Source organism: Plasmodium gonderi (assembly GCF_002157705.1).
Source record: "Plasmodium gonderi DNA, contig: Chr07, whole genome shotgun sequence".
Classification (NCBI taxonomy): domain Eukaryota; phylum Apicomplexa; class Aconoidasida; order Haemosporida; family Plasmodiidae; genus Plasmodium; species Plasmodium gonderi.
Genome location: NW_021628932.1, coordinates 197560 through 216103, shown reverse-complemented (window position 1 = coordinate 216103; position 18544 = coordinate 197560). Strand labels below are relative to the sequence as shown.

At 29.0% G+C, this 18544-nt stretch overlaps 1 protein-coding gene across 1 annotated transcript; it reads left to right on the top strand.

Moving 5' to 3' along the window:
• Positions 1 to 533: 533 nt before the first annotated feature.
• PGO_070320 (dynein heavy chain) lies at positions 534 to 18182 on the top strand (the record flags this gene model as incomplete). The annotated part of the gene is made up of 1 exon (XM_028686905.1): positions 534 to 18182. One exon carries the CDS (start codon positions 534 to 536, stop codon positions 18180 to 18182), a length of 17649 nt encoding a protein of 5882 aa, XP_028542706.1.
• Positions 18183 to 18544: the final 362 nt, after the last annotated feature.

Sequence of the window (18544 nt, the reverse complement as noted above, 5' to 3'; positions counted from 1 at the left end):
AAAAGGCTATAATTTGATCTTATCGAATTTTTTTTAAGTTATTACATAACTTTCTATGCAATGTAATCTTCAAAAGGGAGATAAACGTTATTTACCATAGCACATAGGTGAACATATTGTGGTGTTAAGAAAAAAAAAAAAAAAAAAAAAAAAAAAAACACACAAAATAGTGCTAAACTATAGGCAACATTTTAGTGAAAAAAATAAAAAAGATAATCTAAATGTGTGCATAAGATTGAACATATATAACACACTATCCTCTGAAAGATAGACAGATGTGTGTGAGAAAATAATTGCGATATAGCATTGTACATAAGCACAGGGTATGCAGATAATTGCATGCATGAGGTATGTATGGGAAAAAGTTGTACGTGTTATTTTAATAGGTTCAGAAATATAGATGTGTCCTCGCGTTTTCCTCTGTGCGGTTAATATACACAGACACTTTTACATGTACATACAAATATAAATATATGTATATATGTATGTATATATATATATATGTATATATGCATGTCTAATAGCCAAAAAGGATGGAACGGCGAAACGGCGATTCGCAGGCCTATGGTATGCATAAATGGGTTTTGAATAAGCTGAAATTTGCATATAAGGCAGAATATAATGCTAGCTACTTACTAGACAAGAACACAGATGAAAGAAAGGAAGCTGTAGACAATTTTCTGTGTAATGAAAAAAATGATATTCTACTGTTTGGAATAGAAAATGATAAAATGGTGGTAGCAAAGGAGGAAAATATAAAATTTGATCAGAAAATTGTTTATTTTTATAAACACGTAAATAGTGATATGAAAGATGAAAAGAATATATTATATGGTATTTTGTCTGCAAATATTTTAGATACGTTAAAAATTATGCTGAGAAATGTTATTTATCCTTTGTTTTTAAATAATAAAATGATGCGTGAAAATATTTCCACGGACGAAATTAAAAAATTTAGTGTAGAATTTGACACATATGTAAAAGAGCTGAATGAATTTATTCTGATTTTAGAAGATATTAAAAAAGTGAAATTAAAAATGAAGCAAGATCAATGTGAAATGATTTGCGAAAAGGGCATTAACGATAAAAATGAAGCAAGTGAACAAACGGACACGTCACTTTCTCTTTCTCTTTCTCTACAGCAACAGAGTAAAACAGGGAACGGACCTGAAAATAAAATGCAAAAGAAAAAAAACGAGACTGCTCATTTGACGAAATATTTAAACATTTTAGAAAATTTATTTAACGACATGAATAAAAAAATACAAGAATATACAAAATCAAATGTGGATGTCGGGCCATTTATTGAAATACAGTACTGGAGATACAAACACAGGTATTTATTATTTATCATTGAAGAATTGAGAAGCAATGAAATTAAAAACATAATAGATAATATAAATATAAATAATGCAAATAATGAAGAACAGAAGTATACTTACACATTTGATATATTAAATAAGTGGAGAGAGTTAGAAACGAAAATTGAAAATGAATTTAATGAAAGTAAGGACAATATTAAATACCTTGAAAGCATTGAGCAATTCATTCTATCCCTTTATTTATGTAATGTAGAAAATATAATTGATAACATACCTTCTCTTTTGAACTCTATCAAGATGATATACCTTGTTGCTCGTTTTTACAATACCCCCAGCAAGTTGAACAATTTGTTTATTAAAATTACAAACCAGCTTGTTATCAAATGTAAGGAAGAAATATTTTGTGCAAAAAGAAAAAAAAAGCGAAAGAGGAGACGCACAAATAGTAGAAGAGATAAGAAAAGGAGTATAATCGGAAGTGAATATGGAGACACAAAATCTGAAAAAAATATGGAAAATTTTGTTGGCGATATTAACAACAATGATGGTCACACAAATGATTCCAGTTGGGGTCACAACAATGATGAAAATTACATGAAATGTGAAGGTAAAAGAAGAGGTGGGAGTTCAAATTTTAACAATAATTCAGACAATGAAAATGAACAGGAAGAAGAAGATTACGAAAAATTACATAAAAATGAAGAAAAGGAAAACGGATATATGGATGATGGGAATGAGAATGGAGAAAATGGTTTAAGATCGTGGGATGACCAAAGTAACGTATCTGATGAGGACCGTGAAAATGAAGACATGGAAGAAAATATGGATAAGAAACTAAATGAAAGAGATGAAGGGTATTATTCCCATATGAAAGATAATGAGCATATGAAAATAGAACATCTGACATGTAGACAAAACTTATGGTTATTAGATCCAGATGATTTAATAGATAAATTTGAACTATGTTTTAAATTATATGAAAAATATAAAGAAGAATTTGAAAACATAAAAACATTTTTAGAAAATAATTCAAAAAATAAATCTGTTGATTTGAACACGAAAGTTATATTTTGTAAGATAGAAATATTTTGTAGGCGCTTGAAAAAGTTGGTAGATTTATTTCTATGCATAAAACAGTTTAAATCCTTAAGAAGGATAAAATTTGATTGTGTGAAAAACATAACTGCTTCGTTTAATAAATACATAAAAGAGTTTAAAATGAAGCACACAGAAGATATGCTAAATTATACAGACAATTATTTTGATAGAGATTTCGTAGAATTACGTGTTTACATATCTGAGCTAGAAAGTGATTTGCAAGAGAGCATTGTTAACTTGTTAAATAATAGTTCTAACATTATGCTTTCTTTTTTTATCTTTTTTAAATTCAAAGAACATTTTATAAGAGATTATTTGATTGAATTTTTGCGCACAAAATATGATATTTTAATCTCCCAGTTTTTAGAAATTTTAAATACTATAAATAACGATTTGGAAAATTCTAAAACCAGCTTAAATTCCAACAAAAGTATAAATTATTTGAAAAATATTTTTTGGATTCTTAGTATTAAGTATAAAATAAATTATATCATTAAAGTATTCCTAGATGAAAATAATTCAACTTTATCTGACAAAAATAAGGTGTCTTCATATTTTGAATTGCCTCACTTGAATAATAACTTGTCTACCATGAAAATAAAAACAAATTATGAACAGAGAAAAGAAATTAATAATGCTAATGGTACTATTACTACAACTAAGCTGCTTGATGAGAGTGAAGAGAACGTAGATAATTCCAATGTAGATCTGTTTTACAGCATAAATGATCAAGTTTTGAAATTGATGGAAGATCATGAAAGGAAAAAAATTACGGAGGAGGGAAAAAAGGATAGTTCTCTATCTAATGAAATGATTGACATAGAAAATGCAAAGAGAGAAGAGAAATATAATCAAGGTGATGGAGAAGTAAAAGTAGATGCAGATGAAGTAGAAAAGGGATCCATAAGGAGCTTATTAACCACTGCATGTGCCGAAAGGAAAGAGATAAATATAAAAAACATTTTGTTTAAAAATTCTAACGGGAAGGAAGTTTTAAAGTTGTACTTAAAAATTTCCAAATTTATAGAAGAGTATAAGAACAAGTTATTTAAACATTGGTTATGTTTCATAAAAAGTGTGAACAGTTTGAATGTCACAGTATTTGTAAAGCATCCTAAGACTAAGAATGTGATAGTGAACTTTGATAATAGAATTAAAAGAATAATAAGAGAAGCAAAGATGTTTTTGTCTTTTAAATTTGAAATACCAGAAGAAGTAAAAAATATGATAACACAGGAATCGAAAATATACAGCTTTTACTATAAGCTTTATAATATCCTAATACTGATAAAAAGAATGAAAAATAATAAAAAAAAAGACATTGAAATTACTCTGAAAAGATTTTTTGTATACATAGATCAACTATTATTACCTTTTCTTGTTAAATACACATGGAGCAATTACGCACTAGAAGATTCTATAGATAACTTGCAAAAAGAAGTAACAGAATTTGAAGAAACAATAAATTCTTTGTACGATATTATAGATGATCACATTAATTATAATACTAAAGTGATATACAGAATTTTACAAGATAAAAATGAAAAGCTCTTGATAAATAAGCAGAAAAAAAAATTTCACAACAAAATTGTACTTTGCAATTCTATATCTAAAAAAATCCAAATAGCCATTTTCGACCTGTTATGTAATATACAATATGTGTACGAAAATAAATTAAAGAGCAAAATTACCAAGGAGGAAATATTGAGTACAACAAACTTTTATTATGATATCTTTTTATCAACATTGAAAAAAATATATCTAAAGAATATTAAGACTCTTATTAATACTTGGTCAATTGGGGAATGTGACAGCACACACAATGAAATCAAGAAAAAAAATGAAATAGAAATTCTGCTACTAGTTCATGAACATGATATTGTGATTAACCCATCTATAAGTAGTATAAAGGAAAATATTAAAAAGATCATAAACGTTTCGATTAACAATTTAATTTATATAGATAATTGGATAACTGTTGATGATTTAGTGAAACAATTTTTTTTTAAGGATAAAGGGGAAGAACAAAAATTTAGTTCCATGTCGACGAAGGAGAATGATATTAGACAATGTGGTAAGTTATATATAAAAAAAAATCACAAAATAGAGAAATCAGAAAACACAAAGAGCATTTTCGAAGATCTGTTAGATCACTCCTATTTTAATAAAAAGAATACAAAGGAGTCTTCCAAATATGTCATGGAAGATCTACACATGGAAGATGAAAATTGTGTAGCTAACTTAAAGCATAAATTTGATTTTTATGAGAAAATTAAGGAAGACAAAAATATCGAAAAAGAATTGGTAAAATTGAATGATAAACTAAGTATTCTTCAGGGAGTGGTCGACGAATTTATTAGTAAATTTGAAAAGTATAAATATATAATTCAAAATTTCGAATCAGAAAGATTGAAGGATGTAGTGAAAGAGACAGCGAGTCGGTTAGAGGAAGAGGGAAAAAACAGCAATAGTGAAGGTAAAGGAATAGCACCAAAGAATGGAGCTAGCCATGTTGAAGATGTCGAAAATTACACAAACTGCAAGGTGGAAAATAAAAAAGAAAATAATTTATTGCAGTTTGCTCAAAATAGTGGAGAAGTTGAAAAAACAAAGACGAATAATCGTTTGGGAGGTAAAATAGACAATGTAGATGATGACACAGAGGAAAGTTGGTTTAGTGATGACTCTGATGAGGATTATGAAGATGAATTAAAAATATATAAAGAAGAAGAGAATATAAAAAAATTAATAAACACAAAAAAAGAAATAAACAATATAGAAAGCTATTACTCACTTAATGTGTTTAAAATTAATTTGGAAAGTTTTAAAATGTACTTGATAAATATAATTGAAAATGAAGCCTTAGAATGTGCAAATAAAATTATTGAACCTGTTAGGAAAAAAAGTGATATGCTAATAAAAAAAATGAATACGTACAAGACAATGTTGAAAAAGAAAATTATAGATGTAGATTCACTGTACTATGTGATTAATGTAATAAAAAAAATACATGTTTTCGAGTCCACCATAGATATAGTGCTTAATCCAATAAACGAAATGATAGATATACTGGAATTTTACATGAACAATTTTTTAAAAAAACATATCGAATCAATGAGAAATTCTAATCATTATGATGAAGAAGAAAATTATCAGCAAAAATTTATAAGCAATCTTGAAAAGAGAAAATCATCTAGCGAACTATATGAATTAGACGAATCTTACAACAAGAGCCTTTTGCAAACATTCAACAAATTAAATTTAATGAAAAAAAAATTTGTCACATTGTACAAATATGAAGTGGAAAAAAAAAATACCATTCTGGCTAAATTTAACGAATTAATATCTTTAACAAAGAGTGTAGAAGAAGAAATACAAGAGCAAAAAAATATTATGAAAAACGAATTAATAAATAATATATACAACTTTAAGGAAGATATAAAAACATTTCGAGAAAATTTCCTAAAAATGAATTTTAAAAGTGAGCATGTAAATCCACTCAGTGCCTTTGAACTGTTAAAGAGATACAAAGAAGAAATAATTATGTTGAAAAAAAAATACAATAGTTATTACAAGGGAGAATCTATATTTGGTTTAAAGCACCAAGAGCATGCTGATTTATTTTTGAGCACAACGGAAGTAAATAATTTTTATTCACTCTATGATTTGTATGTCCAACTGAAGGAAAAAATGAACGAATGGAAAAACTTAAAATGGAACGAGGGAATAATAAAAATGAAGGAGCTAAAAAATGAAATTTTGTCTTTCGAAAAAAAATGTTCTCAGTTGCCTAAAAATTTAAAAATGATTGTAATTTACAAAAATTTAATCAAAGAGATTTTCTACTTCAAGGAAATTGCTCCTATTGTCGAGGAACTGGAAAAAAAGACAATTCTAAAGAGACACTGGATTGAAATAGTAAACATTTTGAAGGAGAAGAAAAAAAAGGAAAGTACCCTTAAGGACAAGAAGGGGAAGAAGCCTTTTAATAGCAATGAGAATGGAGGAGAGCGGAGTGCAATCCAAAATGATATCCATACTGCTGACGAGACTGCTAACCAAACTGCTGACGAGACTGCTAGCCAAACTGTTGACCAGGCTGCTAGCCAAACTGCTGATCAAACTGCTAGTCAAACTGCGGCGAAACTGAATGAGACAGATGTCCAAGGTACCAAAGAAGAGAAGGAGGAAACGAATAAAAAGGAAAAAACATTCAATGAGGGAATGTTAATCGAAGGTCCTTGTATAGACGAAGAGGAGTACATGAATAATTTAAATAAGCTTGATTTAGACAATATGCATTTCTTCATCAAAGATATAATAAATTCCAATTTATTACAAAAGAAAGATGACATATTGGACATATGTGACAGCGCAGAGAAAGAAGCAAGTATTGAGGAAAAAATAAACGAACAGTATAAAATATGGAACGAAACATGCTTTCAGTTTAGTAAATGGAAGAATAGAGATTATGCATGTATACTGGTTGGAAGTAGAGTAATAGAAATACAAGAAAGTTTAGAAGAAAGTCAGATTTTATTAAATAACATAAATTCTACAAAATATAGTAAACCATTTAAGAGCAAATTATTATTATTGTTAAATAAATTATCTGATTGTAGTGATATTGTGGAAAGATGGATTAAAGTACAAATGCTATGGTGTTCTATGGAAAGTGTTTTTACAAGTGGAGATATAGCAAGACAAATGCCAATCGAATCTAAGAGATTTCATCAAATTGATAAAGATTGGATTAATATAATCAATATTGCTAATGAATCATCAATCGTTATTGAATGCTGTCAAAGTAGTATGCTAAAGGAGTTGTTGCCAAATATGCAAAAGGGGTTAGAAAGTTGTCAGAAATCATTAGAATCCTATTTAGAAGGAAAGAGAAGTAAATTTCCTCGTTTCTATTTCGTTTCTAATCTAGTGTTACTAAAAATACTATCCCAAGGATCCGATATTAACATAATTCAGTCTGAATTGATAAAGTTATTTGATGCTATAAACTACTTAACAATAAAAACGACACAGAATAAGAAAAGAATCATTTGTATAAATAATAAAGAAAAGGATGATATCGAAACAGTCCAATTAGTTAACCATGTAACTATAGATGGGAACATAGAAAATTGGTTAATATTGCTAGAAAAGGAAATGCAAAAGGCTGTAAAAAAAGAATGTAAAATAGGAGTATCTGGTTCTGCTCAATTATTTAAAACAGTTAATTTAAAAGAATTTTGTGATAAAAATATTGCTCAAGTTGCTTTAATATGTCTACAAGTGATGTGGACTAATGATATAGAAAAATGTATACTTAAATATCATTCTGAAAAAAATATATTAAAAGTAACTAACAAGAAAATCAATTATATAATGTCTGAATTGGTAAATATATGTCTCTCTGATTTAGGAACCAAATTGAATAGAACTAAATATGAAACGTTAGTTACTATACATGTACATCAGAGAGATTTATTTAACGAAATTTCAGCAAAAATTAAAGAATATAAAATAAAAACAAGCACCGATTTTGACTGGTTGAAACAAACAAGGATTTATTACAAAGTCGAAAAGAATATCATTCTAATTAGTATTTCAGATGTTGATTTTACATACTCTTATGAATATTTGGGTATTAAGGAAAGGCTTTGTATAACTCCATTAACTGATAGATGTTATTTGACGTGTGCTCAAGCATTAGGTTTATGTTATGGTGGTGCTCCAGCAGGTCCAGCAGGAACTGGAAAAACAGAAACTGTAAAAGATTTAGGAAGAACGCTGGGGATATATGTAATTGTAACAAATTGTTCTAATCAACATAAATATAAAGATATGGCGAAAATATTTAAAGGTTTGTGTAGGAGTGGATTGTGGGGTTGTTTTGATGAATTCAACAGAATTAATTTAGATGTTTTATCTGTTGTCGCTATGCAAATAGAGTCCATTGTAACTGCAAAGAAGCAGTCATTAAAATCATTTCTTTTTCCAGGTGATTCTAAATCTATTAATTTGAATCCATCCTCGGCTTATTTTATTACTATGAATCCAGGATATGCTGGTAGGCAATTATTACCAGAGAATTTAAAAATATTTTTTCGATTTATTTCCATGATGGTACCAGATAGACAAATTATAATCAAGGTTAAACTAGCATCTGTTGGTTATATGGATATAGACAATTTGAGTAACAAATTTAAGTCTCTCTATAGTTTATGTGAAGAGCAATTATCAAAACAAAAGCATTATGATTTTGGGTTGAGGAATATTTTATCTGTTCTACGTACTGCTGGAGATACAAAAAGGGCAGCTGGAGCTAATGAAAATGATGAGGAAATGCTTTTAATGCGTACTTTAAGAGACATGAATTTATCCAAACTAATTCATGATGATGTTCTTTTGTTTTTATCTCTGTTGAATGATGTATTTCCTAAATATCATAATATTACAAAGAAGAGTTATCAACTTATAGAAGAAAATGTAGAACAAATAATAAAAAAGAAAAAGCTATGTGCAAAAAGTAAATGGATTTTAAAAATATTACAACTGTATGAAACATCATTAGTTCGCCATGGGTTTATGTTAGTAGGTAACACTCTCACAGGAAAGACAGAAATTTTAAACATATTAACATCAGCATTGACAAATATAGGAAATGTTACAAAAATTATTACGTTAAATCCGAAAGCTATAACTTCTGAACATATGTATGGTGTGAAGGACAATTTAAGTGAAGAATGGACTCCTGGTATTTTTGCAAATATATGGGAAAAATATAATAATAATAATTTGAAATATAATACTTGGATTGTGTGTGATGGTCCTGTTGATGCTATATGGATAGAAAATTTAAACACAGTTTTGGATGATAATAAAATATTAACATTAGCTAATAATGACAGAATTCCTATGACTGATAATACGAAAATAGCTTTTGAAGTAGAAAATTTAAATAATGCTTCTCCTGCTACTGTTAGTAGAGCTGGAATTGTTTACATATCTGACAGTGATTTGGGATATAAGCCATTTATATACAGCTGGTTACAGAAATTGAAGGATGTGAATACTTATGGAACTACTTTGTTCCAAATTTTTAACAAACTTTTCATATTTTATTTAGATAGAATTCAAATTTTAAACTTTGTGAAGGAGAATTGTAAATTCGTTATGGAAGTTACTGACTCCATTTTAATTTCACAGACCATCAATTTGCTCAATACTCACCTGATTCAGTATGTGAATGCGATAAATAATTTTATATACAATGAGGAAGATTTGAATAAGATATTTTTTTGTAACTCTAATGAAAAGGAGTTACTACATAACAATGATAAGGTCGTGAAGAAGCACTCTGGTGACGAATCTGATAATGTTACCCATGCTGAAAAAGCTAGTAGTAATGTCGTTTACTCCTTATCTGTAAAGAGTAAAAAAGCGAAGGAAATAGAATCGATGAAAGGGAAAGAACAAGTAGCCATCACTAGCGATAATAACAAATCTTCCACAAAAATGAACGAAGCAAAGGGAAGAGTGCCAAATGAAAATTCCAAAGGACAATTATTAAATGTAGTAAATGCTAAACAGGATTTTTCAGGAAAGGAAAAGAAAAGGAACGAAGAGTGCGGGAAAAATGAAGAAGTGAATGGAACCCATGCAAATGGAGGATGTGATGCAAACGAACCCAGTGAAGAAGACGACGATGACAAAATGGACCCCATGAAGAACCTAAACATAACGTCAGGAACAAGATATGAACAAGTAAAAGCAGAAGAATGCGAAGAAATAATGTTATATTCCATATTATGGGGATTATGTGGTTTGCTAGAATATAAAGACAGGTTGAAAGTACACAACTTTTTGGTAAAAAATGTGCCAATGGTGAAACACATTTTGAAAGATGGAGGAAATTCGAATCAGAATACTAGTATGACTACTCCTACGACTACTAGCACTAATACAGGTGCCTCTGCTGCTTCTACTGCTTCTGCTTTTGCTTATAATAATAATCGCGTGACCGGTAAGGAAGATGCGAACCCCAAAATGGAAATCTGTGAACGCACCCAATCAGGAAATGGTAGTGATGATGCAGAAGACGAATTTGAAAAGGAAACATGCCTAATTTATGATTACTACTTCGATATGAAGCTGAGAAAGTTAACCAAATGGAATGTATCCCCATTTAAAATGCCAAAAAATATGAATTCCATTTCGTCTATATTGATACCAACTATTGAAACTAATAAAGTGGAACATATAATAAAATTAATATCTAATATACCTATTAAGTGTTACAATTTCCACACATATAAAAGTACTCTACTGTTGGGTTCCACGGGTTCAGCTAAAACATCTATAGCTTTGCTTTATTCATCTAAGCAGGACAAAAACACAAAGAGATTTAATTTTTCAAGTGTTACAACTCCAGAGAAGTTTCAGTTATTTATTGAATCAGAACTGGAGAGAAAAACTGGAAAAACATATGGTCCAATTGGCAACACTAAATCTATTATCTTTATTGATGATATGTCTATGCCTAAAATTAATGAATGGGGAGATCAAAGCACATTAGAGCTGTTAAGACAACTTATCGAATTTCAGGGGTTCTACTTTTTAGATAAAGATAAAAGGGGAAATTTTAAAAAAATAATTGATTTGGAATATATAGGATGCATTAATCATCCAGGTTGTGGTAATAACGACATACCAAAAAGATTAAAATCGAAGTGGTTTAGTGTGAATATTCCTCCCTATAACTTGAACTCCATAAATACAATATACGGAACAGTTTTGAGAACAAAATTTAATAAAAAAAGAAAATTTTCCGATGAAATTATAGATAACATCGATAAAATAATTTTATGTACAATTAATTTGTTTGGTAGATTGAAAAAACACCTCCTACCTGTTCCTTCTCGTTTTCATTATTTATACACAACAAGAGATCTGGCAAAAATATTTTATTCCATGCTGCTTTGTCCATTTGAAACTATAGATAACAACTTACACAATTTCTTATGTTTATGGAAACATGAGTGTGAACGAGTATTAATCGATAAATTATCTCGAATGGAAGACAAACAATTTTCCCTAGATCAACTGAAGCAAATATTTAATCTGTACTACCCATGTTACAAAGGCATAGCTGATAAAAGCGTTTACTTTAGCTACTTTTACGTGTCTGAAAAAGAGCAAATTGAATATATGATAGAAAATGATCTCATAGAAACTGTGGATCAGACGAAAAAGAGTAAAATAGACAGTATCGATAATGGCTGTATTGGCATTAATGTCATAGGAACTCCTACGAACAGAAGCACTGGTGATCAATCACTTGACAAAGATATAATAGGCAGTAACCCATCTAACAATACAAATTGGGATAAGATAAGAGACGTGAATAACAATAAGGATTTCAATCCATTAGAAACAAATAAGCTACAAAGAGGAAGTACCACCACTTCTGGTAAGAATAATCACAACGTAGAAAAAGGTACAGAAGAAAAAGATGGAGAAAATATCAACCTTTTTTCCTTCTCTTGGATGAAAAAGGATTACAAAATTGTTGTAGATTTTGAAAGATTGAGATATATTGCTTATGAATATATGAAGGAATACAATTTAAATAATGTAAAAAAATTAGATTTAGTATTTTTTGATGATTCATTAAAACATTTGATTATTATAAATAGAGTTATGGAAACACCTAAAGGGTCCAGCATGTTAGTAGGTGTTGGAGGTTCTGGAAAAAGATCATTAACAAAACTTAGTGTTTTCATAAGTGAACAAGTATTGTTTCAATTAAATATAACGAAAACGTATACGAAAAATTTATTTTTTGAAGATCTAAAAAGTTTATATATATCGGCTGGTCAAATGAATAAGAAGACAACCTTTTTGTTAAGTGATAGTGATATAGAAAAGAACGACTTTATACTGGAACATATAAATTCGATTTTATCTACTGGATTGGTATATGGGCTTTTTATTAAGGACGAAAAAGAAGCAATCTGTGCTGAAATGAAAGAGTCTTACTTGAAGGAAATGAATAAATTTAATCAATCATCAAAAATGAGAGGTGGAGGAGGGAAAAAAAAAAAAAAGCGAAAAAATGATTGTAATTTAGATGATATGGAAAATGATTCCAAAGATTCTCAAATTAGAAGTGATACGTCATCAACTAGTAGTGCAAATAATGACAGTGATTACATGAGTAATGAAAAGGATACTAGAAAAAAAAAAGACGAAAAAGTTGTTAACGATTTTAATGTATCATCTAATGTTATTTTTGATTATTTATTAGACAATTTTAGAAACAATCTTCATATTTTTTTGTGCTTTTCCCCTATTCATAAAGAATTTGCCCTACGATATCAGCAATTTCCATGTATATATAATTGTGTGACTATAAACTGGTTTTTAAAATGGCCATTAGAAGCGCTTGTGAATGTTTCCACAGCTTACTTGAACAATTTTAATATTGATATTGAAGAAAAATTAAGAGACGATTTTTTTAATTTATTTGCTATTGTTCATAAAAAGGTGTCAGATACATGTGAAACCTATCGCGAAAGAATGAGAAGAAACACTTATGTAACACCAAAGTCATATTTATCTTTTATTGATTTATACAAGCAAATGTATGTGAAAAAGTATGAAGAGATTCAATTTTTGAAAGAAAGTGTAGATATAGGCTTAAAAAAATTGAACGAGGCAGCTATGGACGTACAGAAAATGAGAGAAAATCTAACAACTGAGGAAGAAAAATTAAAAGAATCTGATGAACAAACCAATATACTTCTAGAAAAGGTAAAAAAAGAATCTCTAAAGGCAGAGAAGCAAAGCATTGAAGTTTCCAAGTTTAGAGACAAATGTATAAAAGAAAAGGACATAATTTTAAAAGAGCAAGAAGAAGCAGATAAAGACCTTAAAGCTGCATTGCCATATTTACACGAAGCAGAAGAAGCTATTAAAAGTATTACTGCAAAAGATATAACTGAATTAAAAAGTATGAAAACCCCATCTGATATTATTAGAATTGTTTTTGATGGTGTTTTAATACTATTGCAAGGAAAATTAAAGGAACCCAAAATTAGTGTAAAATATGTTAATAAACAACATTTGGAATTTATCCAAGATTCTTTTGACGAATATGCGAAACCATTAATGGCAGATATTCGATTTTTAAATCTTCTGTTTGATTTTTCTAAAAATGAAAAGGACAATATTAATGAAGAAACTATTGAATTATTAAAACCTTATATTGAATCTCCTTTTTTCAAAACACAAATTGCGAAGAAAGCGTCCGTTGCTGCAGAGGGGTTGTGTAAATGGGTAGGTGCTATGGCAATGTATAATCAAGCTTCAAAGATTGTTAAACCCAAAATGAGTTACCTAAAAATACAAACAGGAAGATTAGAAGACGCTCTAAAACAGCTAGCAGAAGCAGAAGATTCATTATTAAAAGCACAGCTCTTTGTTGACAATCTCAAATTAGATATTGAAAATATGTTTAAAAAAAAAAAAACATTAGAAGAAACAGCTTTAAAAACGAAACAAAGAATTGAACAAGCCAACAAATTAATTAACGGATTAGCTAGTGAAAAATCAAGATGGACAGAAGATTCTGACAACTTTTCCAATATAAAAAAAAAAGTCGTTGGAGATGTTTTTATATGTTCTTCCTTCATTTCGTATTGTGGTATGTTTAACACGGAATTTAGAAATTTCCTAATGAATGAAGTTTTTTATCATTATACGAAAAATGTAAAAAATATTCCAGTGTCAGATAATATAGATGTAATAAAATACGTGCTATCTTCAGATGATACCAAAATATGCGATTGGAGTGTTCAGAAATTGCCTAATGATAGACTAAGTATAGAGAATGCCCTCATTAGTGAAAATAGTAACAAGTACGTTCTGCTTATCGATCCTCAATGTCAAGCTAGTAATTGGATAAAGAACAAGGAATTCCAGAACGATTTGTCAAATCAGAGATGCGTTACTACATTTAGTAGTAGCAAATTTAAGGATAGTTTGGAGTTCTGTTTAAGTGAAGGAAAAGCACTACTTATCGAAAATGTGGAAGAATATATCGATCCTATATTAGATTCTGTTTTAGAAAAACAAATAATTAAAAAGGGAAGGAAAAACTACATACTAATAGAAAATAATTTAATCAATTTTGATGAAAATTTTAATTTGTTTATGACTACGAATTTACCTAATCCTAATTACAGTCCAGAAATATATGCTAAATGTTGTGTCATTGATTTTACTGTTACTGTTAAGGGGTTAGAAGATCAATTGTTAGGTAGAGTACTAACAGAAGAACAGAAGCATTTGGAGATATCATTAAAAAATATTATGATAGAACTTAAGGATAATACGAAATCGTTGCAAGATCTTGATAAGCAGTTACTATACAAACTGAACACAAGTAGCTCTAATCTGATTGAAGATGAAGAATTAATAGAAGTTTTGAACAATACCAAATTGTTATCAAAAGAGTTAGAAACGAAATTAAAGGATAGCAATGAAAAGAAAAAAGAAATTAATGAGAAGAGAGAACAATATAGGAGTGTAGCATTGAGAGGAAGTATACTATATTTTTGTATTGTAGATATTACAAATGTTAACTATATATATAACACATCATTACATCAATTTCTTGAACAATTTGATTTATCTATAAAGAGAGCAGAAAAAGGGCAACACATTAAGAAGAGAGTTGAATCTATCTTGTCTACATTAACAAACTTGATTATTAGCTATATGGAAAGATGCCTCTTTGATCAGCACAAAATTATCTTCAAATTGTTAATATCTTTAAAAATACTTCTATACGATAACATAATAAGTAATAAAGACATCAGCTTTTTCTTGAACCCACTTTCACATTACAACCCTTCGAATGATATAAGCAGTGAATTACTTAGCAACAATTTGCTAAATGAAAACGCAGGCGGAGGAAAAGGAAAAAAGATAGAAAATGCTACTAATGCTGTGATGAATAACACTATTAATAATACTATGGGTTCTTATTTAAACAAAAATGATAATAGTAAAGGGAACGAAAAAGATAGCAATGATAAAAATACAAATGAAAATAGTGGTGTAGGAGCTAGCAGTAGTGTAGCCACTACTAACAGTAGTAATGACAATAACGTAAGTAATCTAAACACAGACAATTGTGCGAATAAGAACAAAATAGATATACATAGGAAAGGAGGAAAAAACAAAATAAGCTCAACTAAATGGCTATTTAAGAATGAAAAGTTATATAAAAATATTATTTCTTTATCAAATCATTCATTTGGAAATGATAAAAATAATCGCTTCTTTTATGATATCTTAAATGTTGTACAGTTAAATGATACTGTATGGAAGAATTATTATGATGTGTTAGATATAGAAAATAAAAATATTCCTTACTATAACGAAAGGCTAGACGCAAATAGCAAAATAAGTTCATTTATTAAATTATGTCTTATTCGATGCTTAAGAGAAGACAGGACCATATTATGTGCAAATAAATTTGTAGACGAAGTATTAAATAGAAATAGTGACACAATAAAACATGAAACGTTAGAAAATATATTTGCCGAATCTAGTAATAGGAAGCCATTTTTATTTTTGTTATCCTTGGCTAGTGATCCAACAAACATGATTGATGATTTTGCGAAAAAGTATAAGAAATATCCTACTGATAAAATTTCTATGGGAGAAGGACAAGAAATTATAGCAAAAGAGAAGTTAAAAAATGCCCTGATAAGTGGAAGTTGGTTAATATTACAGAACTGCCATTTGAACAAAACTTTCATAATTGAAGTTTACAACATGTTAAAAAAATTAAATGAAATTGAAGAAGATTTCCGATTATTTTTAACGTTAGAGCCAGATGGTGAATTTCCTATATGTATCCTTCATGGAAGTATTAAAATATCTACATCATTAAGTAGAGGTATAAAAAACAACATGAGGAAAATATATAAAGATATAGTAAAGGAAGATATATTAGAAAAAATAGATGACGAAAAGTATAGAAAAATTATATATTCCTTATCCTATCTTCATTGTGTTTTATGCGAAAGAAAGAAGTTTGGCCCCCTAGGTTGGTGTGTTCCTTACGAATTTAGTATAACAGACTTATTTGCCTCCTTCCTCTTTATTGAAAAACATCTGTACTCTACCTTGTTAGTTAATAGACCAATCGATTGGGAATCTATTCATTATATGCTAGCAGAAGTGCAGTATGGAGGGAAAGTAACAGATGACTTGGATAGGGAATTATTATTAACCTATGTGCAACATTACTTTAATGAAGATTTATTCAAAATGAAAGCTGAAACGGGCTCAGAAAATTTTCATAATATGCCAAAATTTTACGAAATTACAAACCTTCAAAGTTTTATCGAAAAGCTACCAAATATTGATACCCCTTCTGTGTTAGACCTACACAATAATGCAGAAATAACTTATCGTGTTAATGAATCAAGACAAGTTTTAAATTCTATATTAGAAATACAGCCAAGGGACGTGGATCAAGGAGAGGAAAAGAGTATGGAAACGGTTGTGAAGGAAATTGCTGCAGGAATACTACTAACGTTACCTGCCGAAATAAATTTAGAAGAAATAAAAAAAATTATATATAGAAAAAACAAAAATCAGCAGCTAACCATTCAGACGAATCAACCATTAAATGTAACAATAAATTTGAATGCAACTACTAAAAATTTTGCAAATTTAGAAAGTAGTTCTCATAAAAGTAAAAATAAAGAAAATTCAGATATGAATGAAAATATGCTACAAAGAAGTGCAATGTTAAACAATCCACTTAGTCATACAGTTAATGTAGGTAAATACTTGAGTCCATCTGATTGCAAAAATAAGAATGCTCTTTTGGTGACAAAAGAGAATGACGTTTTTGATAGTTTGGGAGTAACGTATTGGGATAATAACAATGAAGGTGAAAAAAACGTGCAATATAATTTTTCTCCATTACAAGTTTTTTTCTTACAAGAAATAGAAAGAATTAAAAATGTAATCGATTTGGTTAAAACTAATTTAAATGATATTATTAGTGCAATAGATGGTTCTAAAATAATGACTGCAGATTTGCAAAATGATACAAAATATATTTATTCTCAATCGGTACCCAAAAAATGGATTTATGATGCTAGTGAGACAGAAATATCATGGGTATGTCACAACTTAAATCAATGGCTAAATATTCTTAATTTAAGATATGAACAAATTATGAATTATATTCAAAATGGAAAATTGAAATCTTATTGGCTACCTGGATTTTTTAATCCTCAAGGATTCTTAACTAGTATGAAACAAGAAATTACACGTTTAAATAAAAAGGATCAAATTTCCCTTGATGAAGTAGTATTATATGCTGATATCAAAAACCATGATATTGAGAAAATTAAGGAAGTACCAGAGCATGGGTTTCACATTCATGGCTTATTTATTGAAGGGTCCAAATGGAACTGGCAAGAAGGAAAATTGGAAGAAAGTTCTCCAAAAATACTGTGCGAAAATATGCCCGTTATCCACATTACTGTTGTGTCCAACAAAGACAAAAAGGTAAAATTTATTGAAAATAACAAGCACATGTTTTACAATTGCCCCGTATATAAATATAATGTGAGGACAGACAAATATTTCGTTTTCCGCATTCACCTGAAAACGGACATTGACCCATCTATATGGAAATTGCGTGGCACGTCTTTGCTCTGTTCGAAGGACTAGAATCCCTAGGCATGCTTCACCCTAGGGTACAAGTGAATCCGGAAATGTCCCTTTGGTGTATGTATATACATATATATATATATATATGTGCATAGAGATGATTATGCTGAACATACAATTACAGACGTAAAAGTGTACTTTCACATGTACACCTGTATGTTATACACCTTTTGCACGTCTCAAGATAACCTTTTTTAAAAATAAATAAACATTATGTGGTGACTAAAAAAGTTAATATTTTTTTATTTTCTAATGGATACAAACCACATTTACAATTTTTGCTGCTTACATGTTATATGTCTTTAAGAAAATGCACGTTATTTTTTCATTATTTTTTTTAGCGGAATAGGTGTTACTTGTGA